Source organism: Botryllus schlosseri, chromosome 13 (genome assembly GCF_051294905.1).
Source record: "Botryllus schlosseri isolate E-star chromosome 13, Bs_hap1, whole genome shotgun sequence".
NCBI lineage: Eukaryota > Metazoa > Chordata > Ascidiacea > Stolidobranchia > Styelidae > Botryllus > Botryllus schlosseri.
The window spans coordinates 11,223,261-11,241,247 of NC_137248.1; the positions used below are offsets into that span (position 1 = coordinate 11,223,261).

Consider the following 17,987-nt stretch of genomic DNA (forward strand, 5'->3'; position numbering starts at 1 on the left):
ATGTATTTCGTACCTCAACATACCCTGAATCAATTCTAAATCATTAACTGTCAACCTACATATAATGCGCTTTCAAAATCGCCGCCGGTAGCAGACTCCTTGATCACATAATCAGCAAGCTGCTGCTGCCGTGGTCATTGAAGTATAGCCGATCAGCCAATCAAGAGCCGTGGTTTCGTGATTACTAGTCTTCTCGCCGTTCGATGGTCGGTGGCACGCCCATTCTTTGGCAGCTACTTTCAAACGCTTTGCACGAAATCTTAACGGCCTTCCTGTGAGCTTCTTTTAGGCTCAGTGTCGTTTTTTATCAATAATCTATAGAATAAGACATTACAACGGGGGATTTGTAAGATTTTCCAAATTTTGGACAACCCTAAGCGGCACGCCTGTTCAGTAGGCTACATGCTGCAAATGTCAAATGATAAGATCACCGACAGTGCAAATGTCTATGTTACAAACGAAATGCATGTTGCAAAAAAATGTTGACCTTGTGAACAATTTTGACATTTTTTTACTTATCTTGTCAAAAAAATCACCCTAGTAATAACTAATAGGGTCCATCAAACCACTAGGTGTCGCCAGACTTTAGGTGGTAACCGCCGTTGTTACGTACGCGGTTGCCGTTATCAGAAACCTCTAGGTTACTTTCTCGATTGTTTAAGCCTTAAACAAAACTTAAACAAACTTTAACAAACTTTAAGGGTATTTTATATGGAAATAATGGCTACAACATATTCCACGTGGACAGTGAGCTCGCTATAATATGAACTAAAACTTCGAAAACTTCTGGTGCTGAGCTGGTAGCCGACCTTTAGTTGACAATTTCACATTCTCACCTAGTTATCAAATCGGCCTTATTTCCTTCCGTAGAAGCTTTCCGAAATTTTAGTTCATTTTATAGCGAGTTCACGGTCCCCGTAGAATATGTTGTAGCCATTTTTTCCATATAAAATACCCTTACACAATCGAGAAAGTAACCTACAGGTTTCTGAATACGGCAACCGCATACGTAACAAAGGCGGTTACCACCTAAAGTCTGGCGACATCTAGTGGTTTGATGGACCCTATTATTGTACAATCAAGTTTATCGTGTATTGTATTAATATCATTTTATCATTCTAACTATTGATTACTGTATAAACCGTTTTTTAAACATCACAAGAAATAAGGGGGAGAGTGATTTTTGAAAATTTTCGTGTAAAAAAGGTTGCAAACCCCTGTTATAGATCTACTACATTTGCAAGACAACACTTATAAACACTTACCGAGTTCAGGCGCTTGCGTGTCGAGAAAATTGAAGAGCAGTTCCTGAAACATCGGGACGTTGTTGGCGGGCGCGAGCTGCTGAGACACGGCGTGGTCGTTGGACGTATCGACGCCGTCGACAAGCAGCTGTGGCGGCGGCGGCGACAACAGGGTCCCGACCGAACCCGGGTTCGAACACGAGGAGGTGGGCGGGTTGGACGAATTGAGAGATTTGGCTTTTTCAGCGGCAGCCACGGCTTGTTCCTGCTCCAAAAGGGCCTGAATGGAACACAAAAATGTTCAAAAATAAGCAGCTGTCAAATTTCAAATGCGACCCCGCGAAATTGTCATGCACTTAAAAAACACTGTACAATGAATGTGCCTCAATGCCAAAATGAAGTTACTATAGTAGAGAATTTTGAATTCATAATAATTTACTTTTGTTAACTTAAGTCAAATTTGTTCGAAAATTAATAAATAAAAAGGGTGTATATGAAATTTGGCCCAAATCTAACTTTATTAGAGTATAAAATTTTGCACTTGGGTACAATAAAACTTTTGAAAAATAGTTCAATTGATCAAAAATTAACGTCTTTTTCGAATTTCACACACCATCCCGAATTTTTATTTCTTATGCCAGACCTGGTCATCAGTGTTCTGTTCACGCAATGCGATTGGATATATTTGTGCCTCAACTCCAACATGGAGTTACTAGAGTGGAGAATTTTGAATTTATATTAATTTATTTTTGTTCACTTCAGTCAAAGTTGTTCAGAAATTGAAAAAGTACGCTGTACAAAAAATTTGGCCCGTATCTAACTTTATTAGAGTACAAAATTTTGCACTTGTTACAAAATTTTTTAATTGTTCAAAGATTAACGTCTTTTTCAAATTTCACATATCATCCCGACTTTTTTTTCATTTTACCAGACCTGTTTATCAGTGTTTTAACACAACGTGATTGGAGTTGTGATCTATTTCGAAAAAAGAGCCTCTTACTTGTCTTTTATCCAGCAACTTCGCCACCACGGCAGCACGGTGTTCCCCGAGCCTCTGCGCGGAGACGGCCCACTCGCACAGCAACCATATCACAGCCTCTTCGCCGGCTTGAGAAACCTGACCGTCAACAAAATCAATGAGTCGCACACCCGGATTGCTTATTCACACATATAGTAATTATTTTGCGAATTCTCCAGATGGCGGTCGCCAAGGTAAATATTTGAACATCACATCCCAGTCAGATTAGCTTAACAGTTGATTAGTCAGTCAATACGAGAGAGAGAGAGAGAGAGCGACAAGTTGATCGAAGTAGTCAACATCGCTACTCAAATGGAAGTAGAAAACTAACGTCCGAAAAATACCAAGCGATTAGGTTGAGGTAAAACATATGTTAGCGGATAATCGAAGGTGGCTAATTTCGAAATTGAAAACTGTATCTTCACGCCAAATACGAAACACTGCACAACTAGGTACAATCTTCATACAGGAGCTATTTCGCACAGTTCTTATGACAATTTCCCTTGGAACAGTGATACAAACTCATACCAAAACTGCTATCTACTTCTCAAAATCCAAACTGTAAAAAGTAACTAGTGTTGCCAACAAAACTGTCCCAGTAGACAATAACTGCTTGGGCACTCTGAAAACGTAGAAATACTTAGTTACTGAGCATCTCCGTCAAAAATCAAACAGCCATGAAAAGAAGTGAAGAAGGTCGATGCCAACGTACAAGTTGCACTAGATTCAATCGTCACCAGCGTACAAAGTCGTTCGGTCACCAGAGAAATCTAATGAGGAGCAATACTAGTGTGCTGTGACATCATCAATACCGTTACACAGGGTTGTAATGACAAGAGTCATGACTCGACTCAAGTCTCGATTTTTAGGTGACTCGAGTCGATTTTTGCATCGACTCGGTTTGTACTGGAGTCAATATGCACGACTCGAGCCAAGCCATATGACTCGGAAGTAGGATGGCCAAGACAGACATTTCTTTGTAGCTTCGAAGAATAGTAAAGTTACCACATTATTGGTATTTCGTCTATCACTCCTGATACTTGAAAAGTAGGGCCAAAAACTGTCGAGACTTAGGAAGATTACGATATTATGAATGCGAGCTATTCTATATCAATCGAGCAGAGTTGAAAAAAGTCGGTTGAGCCGTATTGAACTCAAAACTGAACAGTGAACACAATGACTTTGACTCGGACTCGAGTCACAACACTATGACTCGATCCTCTACTAGCTGACTTGGACTCGGACTTGACTCGGTCGTGAATTGAAAATGACTCGGCTTGACTCGAGTCAAAACTATGAAAGTGAGATTGACTTGAGACTTGTTTACATCCCTGCCGTTAAATGACATTGGAGAGCCAATGTTCATACGTGAAACCTCAATCCCAATTAGGCTTATCCTGTTCTGGATCAATCTTTCATGGCCATTATCTAATATATTTGTAACAGTCACCAACTGCATACAGCTTATTATGTTATGCTTTCAGTCAATCCATCACTTTAGTAACTTCATAAAGGTGGCACAGCACTGTCACCTGTTCATTTCCGTCTTTGGTACTATTCATGTGGACAAAAATCTTGGCGTATATCAAATCTACGGGCTCAGTCCGATCGAAGTTTTGATGCTTGTCCAGAACCTCCAGAGTGCCCAGCAGGCGATTGATGGTCTGGCCGGTCACAGACTCCTGACATTTGTCTGAAGACCATTGCATTTCGGCGGCAAACGATCGCTGAATGATGTCGTACTGGATTTCATTCAACTTTGCTCTGTAATGGGGCGATGAAGACTAATTAAAAAATCATGCAGTGCCGAGAATATGGATGTGGTGTGGATCAGATGGTAGCAATGGTGGACCATCATGCATTTTTATGTAATCGCACGAGCTTTTACAGTTCTATTTTTTTATTACAAAGTTAGGCTTCAGGACTACTTCAGTGATTATTGAATCCCCCGTCAGAAAAGGCTTTTTCCAATCTCCCTGACATTTTAGTCTGCCATAATCTGCTCCTAAATGACCCAGGGCAATATTGGGCTAGTTTACACCTACTTTAGGGATATTTTACGTTTAAAGTTGCCAAAATCTTTCGCTCACTCCTGGTTCGTCAATAAAGCAACATTCTGTAACTAATAAAACAAATCGCTTAAACAAAAACAGTCGTCTTAGGACACACTTCCATTTTCCAACCAAGCTATTTTATGAAATCGAGACTGAATCATTTCAGGTATAGTACACCGGGTGAAATGTGCGTAAAACTACGACGGCCTCTGCACCTGTAATTATGCATGAAGGCAAGGTGTAGGCAGATTCACATAAAACAAACTACCTCCCGATGACATTGGCAATGAATAATGGATCAATCAATTGATATCAGTTACAATTCAAGTCACATTGCAATATGCACAAGGTGAATAATACCAAAAGCAACACATCCTATTATTTTATCTGTCAAGCATCAGACATAACACGCAGTCATAGCCGACAGCCATCTCAATACAGATCAACGCCTTTATGGATAATTAACACTTGCACAAACGCCGCCCACTTTACGATGAGTCATTGTAACTAATGTTACATCTGTTTAGACTAGGATTCTTGCCGTCATGGAATGGAAACAATCATTGAATACTAGTCGAATCACTAGCAAAACTCATTCAAAGGGTGTACGTACACGGCTACTAATGCCTACAGAGAAGGTAAATATTAGCCCGGGCATGAATTATATGATGTACCCGATAGGTAGGCGTATTATGGGACAAAGCCAAAGCCGGCAAAACCAAACAAGAATACTTTTCTCGAGCAAACGCTAACTCGGAAGAAATTTCTGCGATTAACGATTATGATCTCGGCGGCGGTGCATCACCAACACAGCAAAAGATACATACAGGTATTGACACTGTCGACATGGGTCATAAATTAAGAACCGGAAAAAAAACGAGTAGCTTATAAGGGAAATTTGGAACACTGATGACTAAAAAAGAGGGTTATCACTTTCACCCAGGCCCCGTTATGAAGACAAAATAAGGTAAAATCTTGCATACAGGATTGCTATAAAGTGCTATAAGATTTGTCCATAATTTTGACTTCTGTCCGTAGGCTACATCAGCATTGAGGCCGTGATTAGGACTGGGCGAACGTATGGACCTTTTTTTAGCCATCGGCTCACCAAAAAAAGTCATGAACAGGCGGTACCAGTACCGTGCAAAAGTGATGACCTCTTATTTCAGTCATCAGTTTACAAATTTTAAATTTCACGGTTACGGAACTCAGAATTTTTGGGTGTCCTTAGTTTTTGGTCCATGTTGATGGCAACCCTGGACAATGTACTTTAATAGAACACTGCCCATTTGGGTGGTTCAAAATAATAATAAAATTGCTGAATTCTGGGATTCACTGATTAAATCGTTAGGTCACCTAAAACAACGCTTGGCTCGATTTCAATTGGTAGATGTGAACTCACATGTTTGAAAATTTTGAATTTATTATAAAAATTAATTGTTTTTTAATTTAAGATTTTACTGTCAACCCAATGAAACTGTCGAGTAGTCTACAAAAACGATGCGAAACAAATTTGACGCGATTCCAACCTGTTGAAGTGTGATTATTTAAGTTTTTCATCAATAATTCCGGCTAATTTTGCGAATCCAAAATTTTCAACTGATATAACTTAGCTTCTACTGGTTGGAAGTGAGAAAAATTTGATATGCATCATTCCTTTGAACAACATAACAATTTCACGAGGTTGACAGCAAAATTTAAAAATTATTTTTAAATTGTTTAATAATAAATTCAACATTTTTAAACTCCTGTGCGTTCAAATCTACCAGTTGGAATTGGGCCAAATTTGGTGTGCAGCGTTTTTTAAAGCCAGCCTAACAATTTAATCAGTGAATCCCAGGAGTCCGAAGAAAAGGTATTTTGAACAATCTACTGTCGATTAAAATAAGTACAAATCTTACAAATAAGTAGCCTGCTGTATGGCAACCCTGCTTATAAAACTGCACTATCCTTAAATGTAACATTTGTCGTTATTAGAGAGATGGCAACCATGGGCATCGCTATAACAATAACGCCGATGTACATTACCTGAGAGCGTTGTCATCACTAGTGCTATACATTTCACTTTTCGACGGCAGAGGTAAAAGAGAAGGCGCGACGGGCAAGTAGTCCAAAGGCGACCCGGGCACTCGGGTCGGGTCTTCCGGCGGGTACCACACCAGTGCCCCGGGGCACTCCATAGTGACACACTGCACTACGGAGATCAGCCCGTAAGCGATGTCCTCCAAAAACGAAGGAAAATTGGCGGGTAGCGACCGGGCCGCGAGGATCAGCGAGTTGGAACCGTGTCCCGATTTCGGCGACGATAACGGCTTCGATAATTGTCCGGGGGTTGGCGGGGCAGAGTGTTGCTTTTGAGAGTGCGGTCCCGAAACGGATGGCGGCCCGCTGAAGAATAGAACAGGCGCATAACTGATACAGGGCCGAATACCAGCAGATTTTACTGAATTCACAAAACATAAAAAGGGAGAATCTTTAATGGCGAATGGCGTGCAAATCAATACCATGAATATAACCATCATTAATTGGGTAAAATATGACATACAGATAAGCAAAGTATAGGCGGGAGGCTCGATATGACATAGTCATCATGTAACTACTGGAATTCTTCATAGGTCAAGATTTCGTTAAAATAAAGTTTTTTTCATATAAAAATTTGTCAATCTCCCAGTCAAAAAAGTTTTTTCAGGCCAAACTACTTCGTAAGGACAGACAGATCCAACCAGAAATGAAAATAAGCAATACAATTCCAACATAATGTGGGAAAACACCTAATTGACATACCGGTACATGAAGGCAAAATTTTGTTAAAATCAAGTTTTTCAAGGTCAAAAAAATCTAAACTTTTGATTTTTTAGGTCAAAATCTTCGGTTTTTATGTAAAAAAATCGCCCTACTAATTGGAAATTGAAGGAACAAAGTCAGTGGTCATTTTTGCAATTGAAAATACACTTTAGCTGCAGCATACAAGCAGAAAGTCGAAACACTGTTTTTCCAAACATACCGCTCTAGAATACTGGACCTTGATCTGACATATCACCTTCGCATACCGTCACATGCCACGTCATTTTCATATACATGTTATTTTCCGTTACTTTTCATTCCGTGCGCAACTGTGCATGCCTCTGATTTACATAATGTAGGCCTAAGGTGGGCGTTTCACTTAAAGACATCTCCAAGTTGTTTCAATGCCATCTTATCTTTTGGTTGTATCGCAATCTTGCGGTGTTTTGTATCAATGATATTACTTTAGAAAACTGATACCGATACTGAGACATAATACTATTTCTCGATTTACGTACACAGAAAGCGGAGAAGGCGATTCGATCGCGTTGGATCTGTTGGTGAAACCGCCCCATGTAGCATCGTTCAGGAGCCAGTTCAATAGACGGCAGCAGATAAACGCAAGTCGTCTGGACAGCAACTGGTTCTTTATGATATCCTGAAATACAAAAAAAAAATCAGTTAATTAGCATGGAGTTTCAAAGTAAACTGAGGGTATCCTTAGTCTGGTCAAGCCTAAAAACTGACAACTGAAGAGATTTCGAAGTAAAATGCGGGTATCCTGGTCCGGTCAAGCCTAAAAACTGAAAAACTGAAGTTCAAAAACATAACCAGTGATTAAGTAGCGAAAGTAGGCACAACCTGCTTGAGTACGGTACTTGGAAAAAACAAAAGTACTCTGTCAGTGACCGCCTCTGGTCATAAGTTAGCTTTTTAGGCATCCAAGTAGCACAGATAACAATGAGGTGGGGATCAGGACTGATTAAAAAGTGATGACATTTTATCAGATATTAGCATTCCGAATTTCGCGGAAGGCCAGTACCAAATAAATTTTTCACAAGAACACGAAATCGATTAAGATTAATTTGATTATGGTTCTGAAAAACTTTACTCATATATAGAAATATCAGCTGTCGATGGCAATAGTAACGACTCCTGCCAACTATTGTGTGGATTTCGCAGGTGCAGTTAATGATAATAGTTAAGAAGATGAGCGAAAATTGAAAACCTTTTTTCATTGCTGGTTTTGAGTGTTTGCATGTCGAAACAATGCATACGAATCGAAAATTACTTTCTGTGAGAGAAAATCAGAGGGATTGACCTACCACCATTGCTAGAGTAGCCAGGTATGACGGGGAACTGCAAAATAATAGTAGTAGCAGGCACCTGCGTCTTCTAGTCGATAATATCAAGCACATATACTGCGATATAGCAACACTGCGGGTGTTTTAATTTGGAATACTTGGTTGTAAGCATAATAGAAAATACACAACAAAGAACATTACCACACTGTTGTGAAAAACAGATATGCTCTAAATTTCATAACATCGCTTACTTTTATGTGTTTCATAACGAGAGGCATGATATAAGCCAGGGCGTAAGTTCCTTGGGACCTCATCTTCTCCATGGCTTCCACAATCCAATTCAGGAAGTCATGCCTGTCCAACATTCCCTGATGAAAGCAAAACACACATAATGTATCCAACAAGGAATAATTACAAGTAGACACAAAATCCTATCACTACTACAAACGCAGAATACATCACACCGTTGAAATCAGACGGACAAGAACACTCACCTCGGCGTACATATATTGCGCGAGTTTTGACATGTACTCAAAAAATCTCTCTGCGTCATCCGCGGCATGCTGCAGAACACAATTACCAGACAACGGCGTTATCAAGTCGATAAAACCGACACGCAAAGTAACGTACTTGAATCCCCAGCATTGCAGAGTTGCTTAGCGACTGGTCATCCAATAAACGTGCGAGTTGCTCTTTCATAAACCTGCAGATGGCGCTTGTCCACTCTGGAACAAAACGGAACGGGGAACCGTGATGTAATCTCAATGACAGCCCACATGACTGCCTTGTCAGTAAGGGGTTTATCATCGATGTTAAACCCATTTCAGTAACCAAATCCACTTGCGGCAATCGCTACATCGTTCATGCAATGCTGTGTCTTATTCACAAAACATATGCAATATGCATTCCTACCAATGATTATGGTCACAGTTACACTACACAGGGGCCCGCGAGAAGATTTTAAGTGACCCGGGAGGGAATTTTTGAAATTAGTTCTATTATCAAAAATGGATTTCCGGGATTGTGAACTTGCCGACCGACTTATTAGCAGATCCCTGGGTCAGTCACATTTTTGGTAGATCATCGTTTCTTACAACATAGTAGAAAAATACGCGATAGATTTATCTAAAGTAAAAATTTTCTTCACACTTCGCGCAATATCTTGTCACTCGACTTCTTGCTTTTAATATTGTTACACCCTCCACCAAATGTGTACCAGATTGAGTCTAACTACACTCGCCATTACGAGAGAAAGTCTCTTCCAACATTCGACCTTGCGTTTACGCTCGCAGAAAGACCGTTGAAACCTAGGCAAAAAATGATTGACGCATGTTGGCTGAAGCCTTCGATATCGATATGTCCAGGCGCCGAATAGTACTGTCCTTGCAAACTGAGCCCAGCGATATACAGCAGACCCACATACTCAAGTAACAATATTATTGCCCTATTATTGTACGATGAATTTTGAAAAATTTCTCCGCTTGGCGATGCTAGTGGTCCGCCCAATGGTTCGTCAATTGCATGTGGGCCTTTGGCCGAAAAGGTTAGCCACCCCTGCCGTTACACAATATAGCACAGGACACATTCAATCAGCCTGACAAGGCTTAAAGAACAACATGTCAAGAGACGAAGTAGTTATTTGAGGAATTGCCTGAAATAATAGCACGCTACAGAAAAATTGGTACATCTAGTCCATTTCCGCCAACATTATCGCTGAAATAAGACACAAAATGGTTGGAAATATGAAATGATCTGGTTTACGAGAGCTAGTCTAGGTATCTGCATTACAATCCACATTAAGCCTCAAATTTAATAGCTTGAAATTGGACGTGATATTCGATCGCCGCCCGGCGAATTAAATAAAGAAATTTACCAGGATGGTGATCGACAGTAGTGCGGGTTTTCTTGTTCTTGGCGTCCGCCTGCAGCACAAAGTACTGAGCAGTCATTTTGATGTACCAAGTGGCACGTACAATTGGAATCTGATTTTCCGCCAGCACCTAAAATGCACGCAGTGTTATATTACTTCCACACAGTTTCCTGTCAAAACGTAATACCCTCTATATCGCACAAGAGTTGCCATATCGAGCGGGCCTTGTTTCAAAACACAAAGCAAAATGCAATGTAAAATGAATACTCCTGCATTTACTCATAACTGCGGCCATGACACATTCCAGTGTCTCACTATCAAAGGGTATGATTCAGTGTTAATAGACAACTACTATGTCTAGAATGGAATATGTGATGACAAATCTCATGATTTTATTGCATACGCTGTGACATGACCATTACCTGAAAAACCTCTTCTTTCTTGCTATAAATCGGGACTCTCTTTCCCAGTTGATTCAAAGACTTCCCGTTTTTTAAATCTTTAATCCAGTTTTGCACGTACTGCCGGTTTTTTGTCAACTGTACCTGCAACAACATACAAATGTCACCAAATGAACGTTTTACCTCTTATAGTCCAAGGTTCCAAATGACCTCGAGTAACCTATGTGAAAAAGCGTGTGATGATATCTGATGAACATTGCAGAGACAAACTCGATACATCATGTTACAAGGCTATGTCTTTACAATGCAAAAATCCACTAGCACCAAGTCAACAAATGCTGCACGACTGTGCCTTGTATTTGCTAAATATGCCCATCAATTATTTAAACACGTTCAATTTTTCGGCTGGGTGTCGCGAACGTCACACAAAATATATGTTTAGCGGATGTGTGAAATCAAATACACGCACTCGCTGCATTCATTTCCTATTTCCGACATTGTGCAATTGCACACATAGGCCTACACTCCTCTGAAGATCATCGGTTGTGATTCAGATCTATCTAGATTATGCCACCAATGCTTTATACACGATTTCCAAGAAAAAGCAGTGTGAATTTACTCTACAGGGAAATGTTGTATTTACACTATCTCTGCTAACAATCGTATCATATTACCATCAAGACATTAACCCCACATTGTTTATCATCGACGACCTCGAGTGCATCTCAATCCTAGCTTAGTCATGAAGTGTAAGTGAACACACAATGACTAGATCTTGTGTGGTAATAGGTCTACCGAAACAGTGAAACACATCATCAAACTTTGTGATATTTCCAATCAGACAGAATGATTGTCACTGGGAAAGATAGACAGGCGACAAAAACCAAACAGGATAGGAACAAACATCATTACAGTACATTCCAATGACTCAGCCGTGGTTAACCGGACAGGTCTGTAATTTCATAAGAAAGGAGAGAAAGAGCTAGAGACAATTGCTAATATCAATATGCAAAGTTATACCACTTTGAGCAATAACTTTGCAGTTAGCCTACATCGTAGCTTGCGTGTGGGTGCAACCTCAGTTACTAATCGAAGATAATTCGACAGTAATCAAGCAAATTCAATCTAGCAGGTTGAATCTACATAATATACACATCCGACTTCGAACCGCTTCAATGGATAGCTTTAAATGATACAAAAGCAGTCTCATTAACAACTGATGTTACTTTGAACAAGCAAGCACAATAGTTAAGTCGAATTTTGACCTTAAGACTATCAGTTTCCAAGGTCCTCGTATATGGAACTCCATTCCACCCCATATTAAAGATAAACCACTCCATATCTTTAAACAAATGTTTCACGAATATCTTGCAGGAAATTATGAACATTCTTTATAAATTTGTCAATCACTATCTCTTTGCCTAGTTTGTGTTCCTGTAGCCAGTGCCATTGTGTTATCTCGTCTATTTAGGTTACCTACTGTGATCCCACTTAGTTTTTCATCTGTTTCTGATACATTGCGAATATGTTATATTTTTTGCTTGCAAATGTGTTATATTATGTTATAAGTTTCATATTACAACCATCCTTTCAGGCTGTAGCTGACTTGATGATCTCCCGATCCCTTCGCTACAGCCTGGTTCTGAATTATATATACTTTGCTTTGTATTTATCTATCTGTGTATTATCAATGTTCATGGACCGAATAAATTCTCTCTCTCTCTCCAAATGCAGAATATGAATATCAGATATGCAAGTACGTGGATAAATCAAAATTGGAACCTGCTGTTGCAGTATGAGAGACACACCGACCGCCAAGAGGTGTTGAGAATTTCAACGATGAAAATTATGTGAATCTCTCATTAATTTTTCTACTAGCTGATAACATTTCGTGTGCAGCAAGTAGTTTGGATTCTAACATCATTCAAGTACACCAGACGTAGTCTAAAATTCAAACTGTTCAAGTTATACAAGCAGTGGCATCGTACTTCTAAAAAATAAAGGTACCTCCTCACCGATTGTATGAGTACATCAAGAAATTACAAGGTACAAATTAGTTTAGTGTCATATCAAATTAGATGTTCGCAGCATCTCAAAATATGAACCATTTTTGTAAAATCACACATAATTTAACATGAATAAACATTGATACAACATTTTGCAGATTTGTCTCTCATTAGGCCCCATACTCAGGCTTGTGTCTATTAATGCTCCATCCAATTACTTTATGTGGATTCACCAATTCTCACGAGTAGATCACGAGTATAAATTGGTAACCAAATCCATCAATTTCACAAAGAAATAACGGTGAATTACACTCTTTCCCCATGTGTATCGCATGAAGAGAAGTAAATTACCAGCAGAAAATTCTCCTTGGTCAGTCCTGGACGTTTCTTGTTAACGCTGTTGACGGAATCTGGGTATGTATTCTTATTTTGTTTGTTCCACAGAATGTCATTGAAGCTGTCGTTTAGCTGTGAAATATCATGGCATGGTAACAAAATGCCATAACCTTAGAAAAGAAATGATCCACAACTTCGATCTTTTCCTGTCTTATGATATGGATATTAACGGGCAAGTGAACACAATGATAACAATCAATTTTTTTCATTGACTATAAAAATATTATAGGTTACGTTAAAGCAAAACACGTAACGAGCATACAAGCACCTGAAGAAAGTAATTTTTAATTCAAATAAAACTTTAGAATTTCAAAGAAAAATGAAGGGTGCAAGCATTTATTATTATGATCATCAATAATGGTGTAAGGTGTTTACTATTTAGTTTAGGGAAGTTTAAGATTGAAAATACACAGAAATTTTAAGCCTGTTTACGTTAAAATATCAGGTGTGAATCTCATGCAAAGAATCAGGATATCAATATCAAATGGAGAAAACCATTGTAATAATGAAATTGTGCAGCATTTAGCTAATGTATTACTACCTTATTGGCATCAATGTGAAAATTTAATGCAGAGCCATATTCCAGATTAAAATTGTCTCCAATGCCCGGGACATTGTAGATAAATCCGATTTTAAGACTTGTTGAAGTCAATTCGTCCTCCTTTTGCTTTGGATCCTGAATAATATAAACAAACCATTAGGAATTACAGTATTTACACTCGCAATGGACAGCTTCAAATGCAAAAATGAGAGAGTAGTTACGGCCGAATGCACCCAAATGAATAAGAAGAAAGGAGACAGACAGACTAGTAGATTCCACAACCAACCTTTACAGGAACAAGGCCAAAATGATACCACAGTTCGACTTTTGTTTGTCTTAACAAATGGACCAATCCATGTCTGCAAATATTGTACGGCACTCCATAACACAGCTTCCAATCATGAGCAGGCTTGAGATAACACATATGGTGCTTATACACATACATATTGCAGCTTGTGATAGTGCAACCTTGCAAGATAGCCATAATGTTTCAAATTATCAATGAATACCACTAAATCATGATTTATGACATGACTTGACCTATTCAGAGTTAACATTTAATTGCTGGTATCATACAATTTCACATATTCTATTTAATCTATCCCTGGGATATTATACAATACAATACTAAACAATCAGTATTTTTCAAAGTGTTAACAAATGTGCATATAAACCATTCGACGTGCTGGGTACTAGACTACAAAATTCGAACTATTTTTCATTGTAGCGTTGTGAGAAGTGTGCCATTACTATGCATAATGAACTTGACCATAACATGACACATATTTGACTGACTAGAAAGATGGATCACTTTTCAGTCAGAAATGCACAGTTAGGGTATGTAACACAACAGCTGCTCCTGCTGGTACATTTAAGGAGGATGTATTACTGAGGAGACATAGAATCAAATGTCACAACACTAGCTAGCAGTAATAGATATCATTCAATCCAAATTTCAACGATTCTATTGAGAGCTGTCAGTTCATAGGGCAGCATATATTATGCATGATGTCAACCATCTACTTGTGAACTCTGTGAACTTGCTACTATCTGTAAAAATATGAACTTGCAATAATGCAGTCAAGAGTTCTAATCCCATGAGAAGCATATTAATTCTGCACAGTCTGATACGAGCTAACTATTCACAGACACTCCAATGACCATTATTTGTGATCAATCAGTGTACCACTACATGGCAAGGATAGCACATATTTAATTTCTCAGCTAGAATAGAACCATATGTAGCGAACTACAGTTAATCAGTATTACATTAGATAGGCTTAGGGATCTTTCTCTGAGATGCACACTTGACTGATTGCTAGCTACGTTCGCAAGCATTGCAAGTAACAGATTTCCACTAAAACAGTTATTCAGACGGAGTGTATTCTGCCAATCCAGAGGTGGTATTGCTCATACTTAATCTAGCAAGGATTCTATGGCGCAATGGAGTTTGCAAATACAAAGTCATGGAATACAGCATGAGATGGGGTCAGAGTACAACTGAGAGAATAACATGAGGATAATTATTGCTACCGTATGTAATACAATAGGCTACATCATTATCACCATACTTGTCATTAGTAACTAATAGTACTATTGACTATATGCATCAATCTAACAATCTACTATCTGGAGCAGTGGTTCGACCTCGTGGCACCCTCCGAAAGGGAACAATAGTTTGAGGCACCCTAGCAATTCAAGTACAAGTGGAAAATTTGGAAAGCTAATGACCATAAAGAAGAAAATAAAAAGGTCATAACCTTCGTCCAAAAAAATATCACGGCTCAATTTCCCAGGTGATTGACTTATTTAGTTTAGGTTTACATGGATACCTCGTCCCCTATGTTGCCGTGCTCACTGCTCACAGTGTCTTTACAAAATCAAGGATAAATTCAAGGAAACGAATGAAAAGAGCGAGGAAGCCTTAAAAAATATAGATTTAGATCAAACATCGTTACATTGGGCATTAGACTGAGGTGGTCCTAGATTGAGTGACGGGCTCCTGCTATCGGTTCATTACATCTTATTGTGTTTTGTGTATCGCATTGTACATTGTGTTTCTTTAAGCAGATAAAAATAATAGAACTACTGATTATACCTATTACGCCTATACTAATAATTTCGATTTTATCACCATCGTGACTGTATTTACTCGTGGTACCGCCAGCAATCCTATAGGTTCAGGTTGTGAGCAACTGATCTAGAATGATGAGACAAGGTTGTCAACAACATATAACTTTAGCACCCTTATGGTGTTAAAAGCTGTTGGGGGTATGATAGGTCAGGTGAGTGAGATGGAAGGAAGGTGTTGCTGAAAATCTATCATACAAGTAATCAACCAAGTAATTGTAAACGTATCAAGCATGCAGAGCCACAATATTATCTACCATACACTGAAACATCATAATCACGGGAGAGAAAGTTCTATGGCTTCAACGATTACCAACACCAGTAATTAACCAAGCAGAACACTCCATTTCATAAAGCACTGAATGACTGAATGGTTTGAAGATTGAAAAGTATAGGATGTTATGAAATAGACAACTGTCAATCATATAATATAAGTACAGCAGCAGTTGTGAACCATCAATCCAAAATTGAGATGACATGGTTTACAATGTTTGTTAATTGAAGAATAGGGACTATGCCTAAACATGTCAGGTGGGTCTAAGGAGGCAATACATTCTCAGGAGCACTATACACTAATGATTTATTATAAAATATTTCACAGTAAAATAATCTATTTCACATTCAAGGCCAATGTGCATTGCAGGTAGGCCAATATTATTTTGACTGTAATATTCACGTTGTTGATTATGTATTTCGATAAAAATGTTCAAGATCAAGGATAATAAAGTAGCTTAGACTCTGTATAATTACACTCAATAACTTCATTAGGCCGAATGGGTAACAACCATATATAGTGGACATTTATCATTTCAATTAAACAAAGGCCTATAACGCAAATTGTAAATCAATCAATCAATCAATCAAGCTCATCTGCCTAACACAAGTAGTAACAATACCATACCCTGTTTGGAAAAACAGGTAATAATCCTCATCCACATAGTATTATAATCATATGATCATGATCATTGAGAATTACGTTTTGTCTGTTCTGGTGCACTCATATAGTTTTAGTTTATTATAGAATAAGGTAGGTAGGCCTATAGGCAATGTCAGAAATAGTGATCCAATGTATTCGGCTTCCATAGTAAGGACCGTAATCACTTTGTAGTACTGTAAACTGTAAACCGCAACGACGTAAGCAGAGCGAGTCTCTGGTCGTTATTCATGTTACCGCAGTTTCAGTTTCCATAGAAATGCAATCAGCACAAAGCAAGGTCGCGAATTACATACTACAGACATTACAATGAAAATAAACGTATTTACCTGAGGATACACATCTGGAGCTCCTAGTCTGGAGCGAATCAGGGCTCTTGATTCTAGTACCGAATTCAATGAACTCATTTTCTTCAGTCGCAAAAAACCTTTTGATTTAAATTTCCCAGAGACTACACTCGAGAATTACTCGAATCACTTTCTCAACTTGATGAGATAAAAGCATCTCAACGGTATTTTCCTCAATTCACAGCGCAGCATAACTAATGTTCATCTTCACGCAAACATCTACATGAACTACGCGACAAGTCCGCGACGGCTATCATACAAACACTTCAGTCACGGCGATTCTCTCAGTTCGCTTCACCGCAATCTTCGCTTCTGATTAGCAGACTGACGTCGTGCGTAAAAACAGATGAAATTTCAATACGCCGTGCGTAAACAATACGCTGCGCGCCTGCACGTCATGCCTGAGTGATTATTCTGCGTCTGAGCTGCAATCACCATCATCATCATCAACATCAACATTATTTTACAAAACAAAATTAATCAAATCAATACTCACACGATTGTAATGTTATGAAAAGATAGGATGGTGCCGAAACGACTCAGAGTAGTCTAGTCAGGCACATGTCTGAAACAGTCGGTTCGGTATTATATATATAGGTCTGACTCTGTCTGCGTTCAGACTTGGAGCACCATCACCGAGGTGATGGAAGTATCCATCAAAAAAGAGAGCATCAAAGATTTGAATTATAAATTAAATTTCCCGTGAAAGTGCTGCTTTTGAGAATGTCCTGACTGATGTATGAGTATTGATAGACTTACATCTTGCCATATTTACTCATTTATAACTCCGCTGGGTGGCGACTGAATCTAAGACCTTCCGGTCCCCCGCCGTCTCCCAATCCATACCAATTTACATGCTGTGTTTGTTGGTGAGATGAATAAAAACATACTGACTGACTGACTGACTGTACCTGTACCTTTACGTACCAAACTGTCGCCTTACTACCGTAAAAACGGA

General features: G+C 38.9%; 1 protein-coding gene across 1 annotated transcript in view; it reads right to left on the reverse strand.

Annotated features, from left to right (window-relative positions):
- Positions 1–17,374, reverse strand: part of LOC145454447 (mediator of RNA polymerase II transcription subunit 12-like) — a 43,467-nt gene extending 26,093 nt beyond the window's left edge. Inside the window, exons 1-13 of the mRNA XM_080332437.1 lie at positions 17,012–17,374; positions 13,619–13,753; positions 13,033–13,149; positions 10,697–10,819; positions 10,278–10,404; positions 9,035–9,129; positions 8,899–8,967; positions 8,656–8,772; positions 7,619–7,758; positions 6,345–6,704; positions 3,795–4,026; positions 2,245–2,361; positions 1,266–1,524 (exon numbers count right to left, since the gene is read on the reverse strand). Of these exons, the coding sequence (XP_080188563.1) occupies positions 1,266–1,524; positions 2,245–2,361; positions 3,795–4,026; positions 6,345–6,704; positions 7,619–7,758; positions 8,656–8,772; positions 8,899–8,967; positions 9,035–9,129; positions 10,278–10,404; positions 10,697–10,819; positions 13,033–13,149; positions 13,619–13,753; positions 17,012–17,089 (1,969 nt within the window). The 5' untranslated portion in view covers positions 17,090–17,374. The remainder of the gene's footprint in view (positions 1–1,265; positions 1,525–2,244; positions 2,362–3,794; positions 4,027–6,344; positions 6,705–7,618; positions 7,759–8,655; positions 8,773–8,898; positions 8,968–9,034; positions 9,130–10,277; positions 10,405–10,696; positions 10,820–13,032; positions 13,150–13,618; positions 13,754–17,011) is intronic.
- Positions 17,375–17,987: the final 613 nt, after the last annotated feature.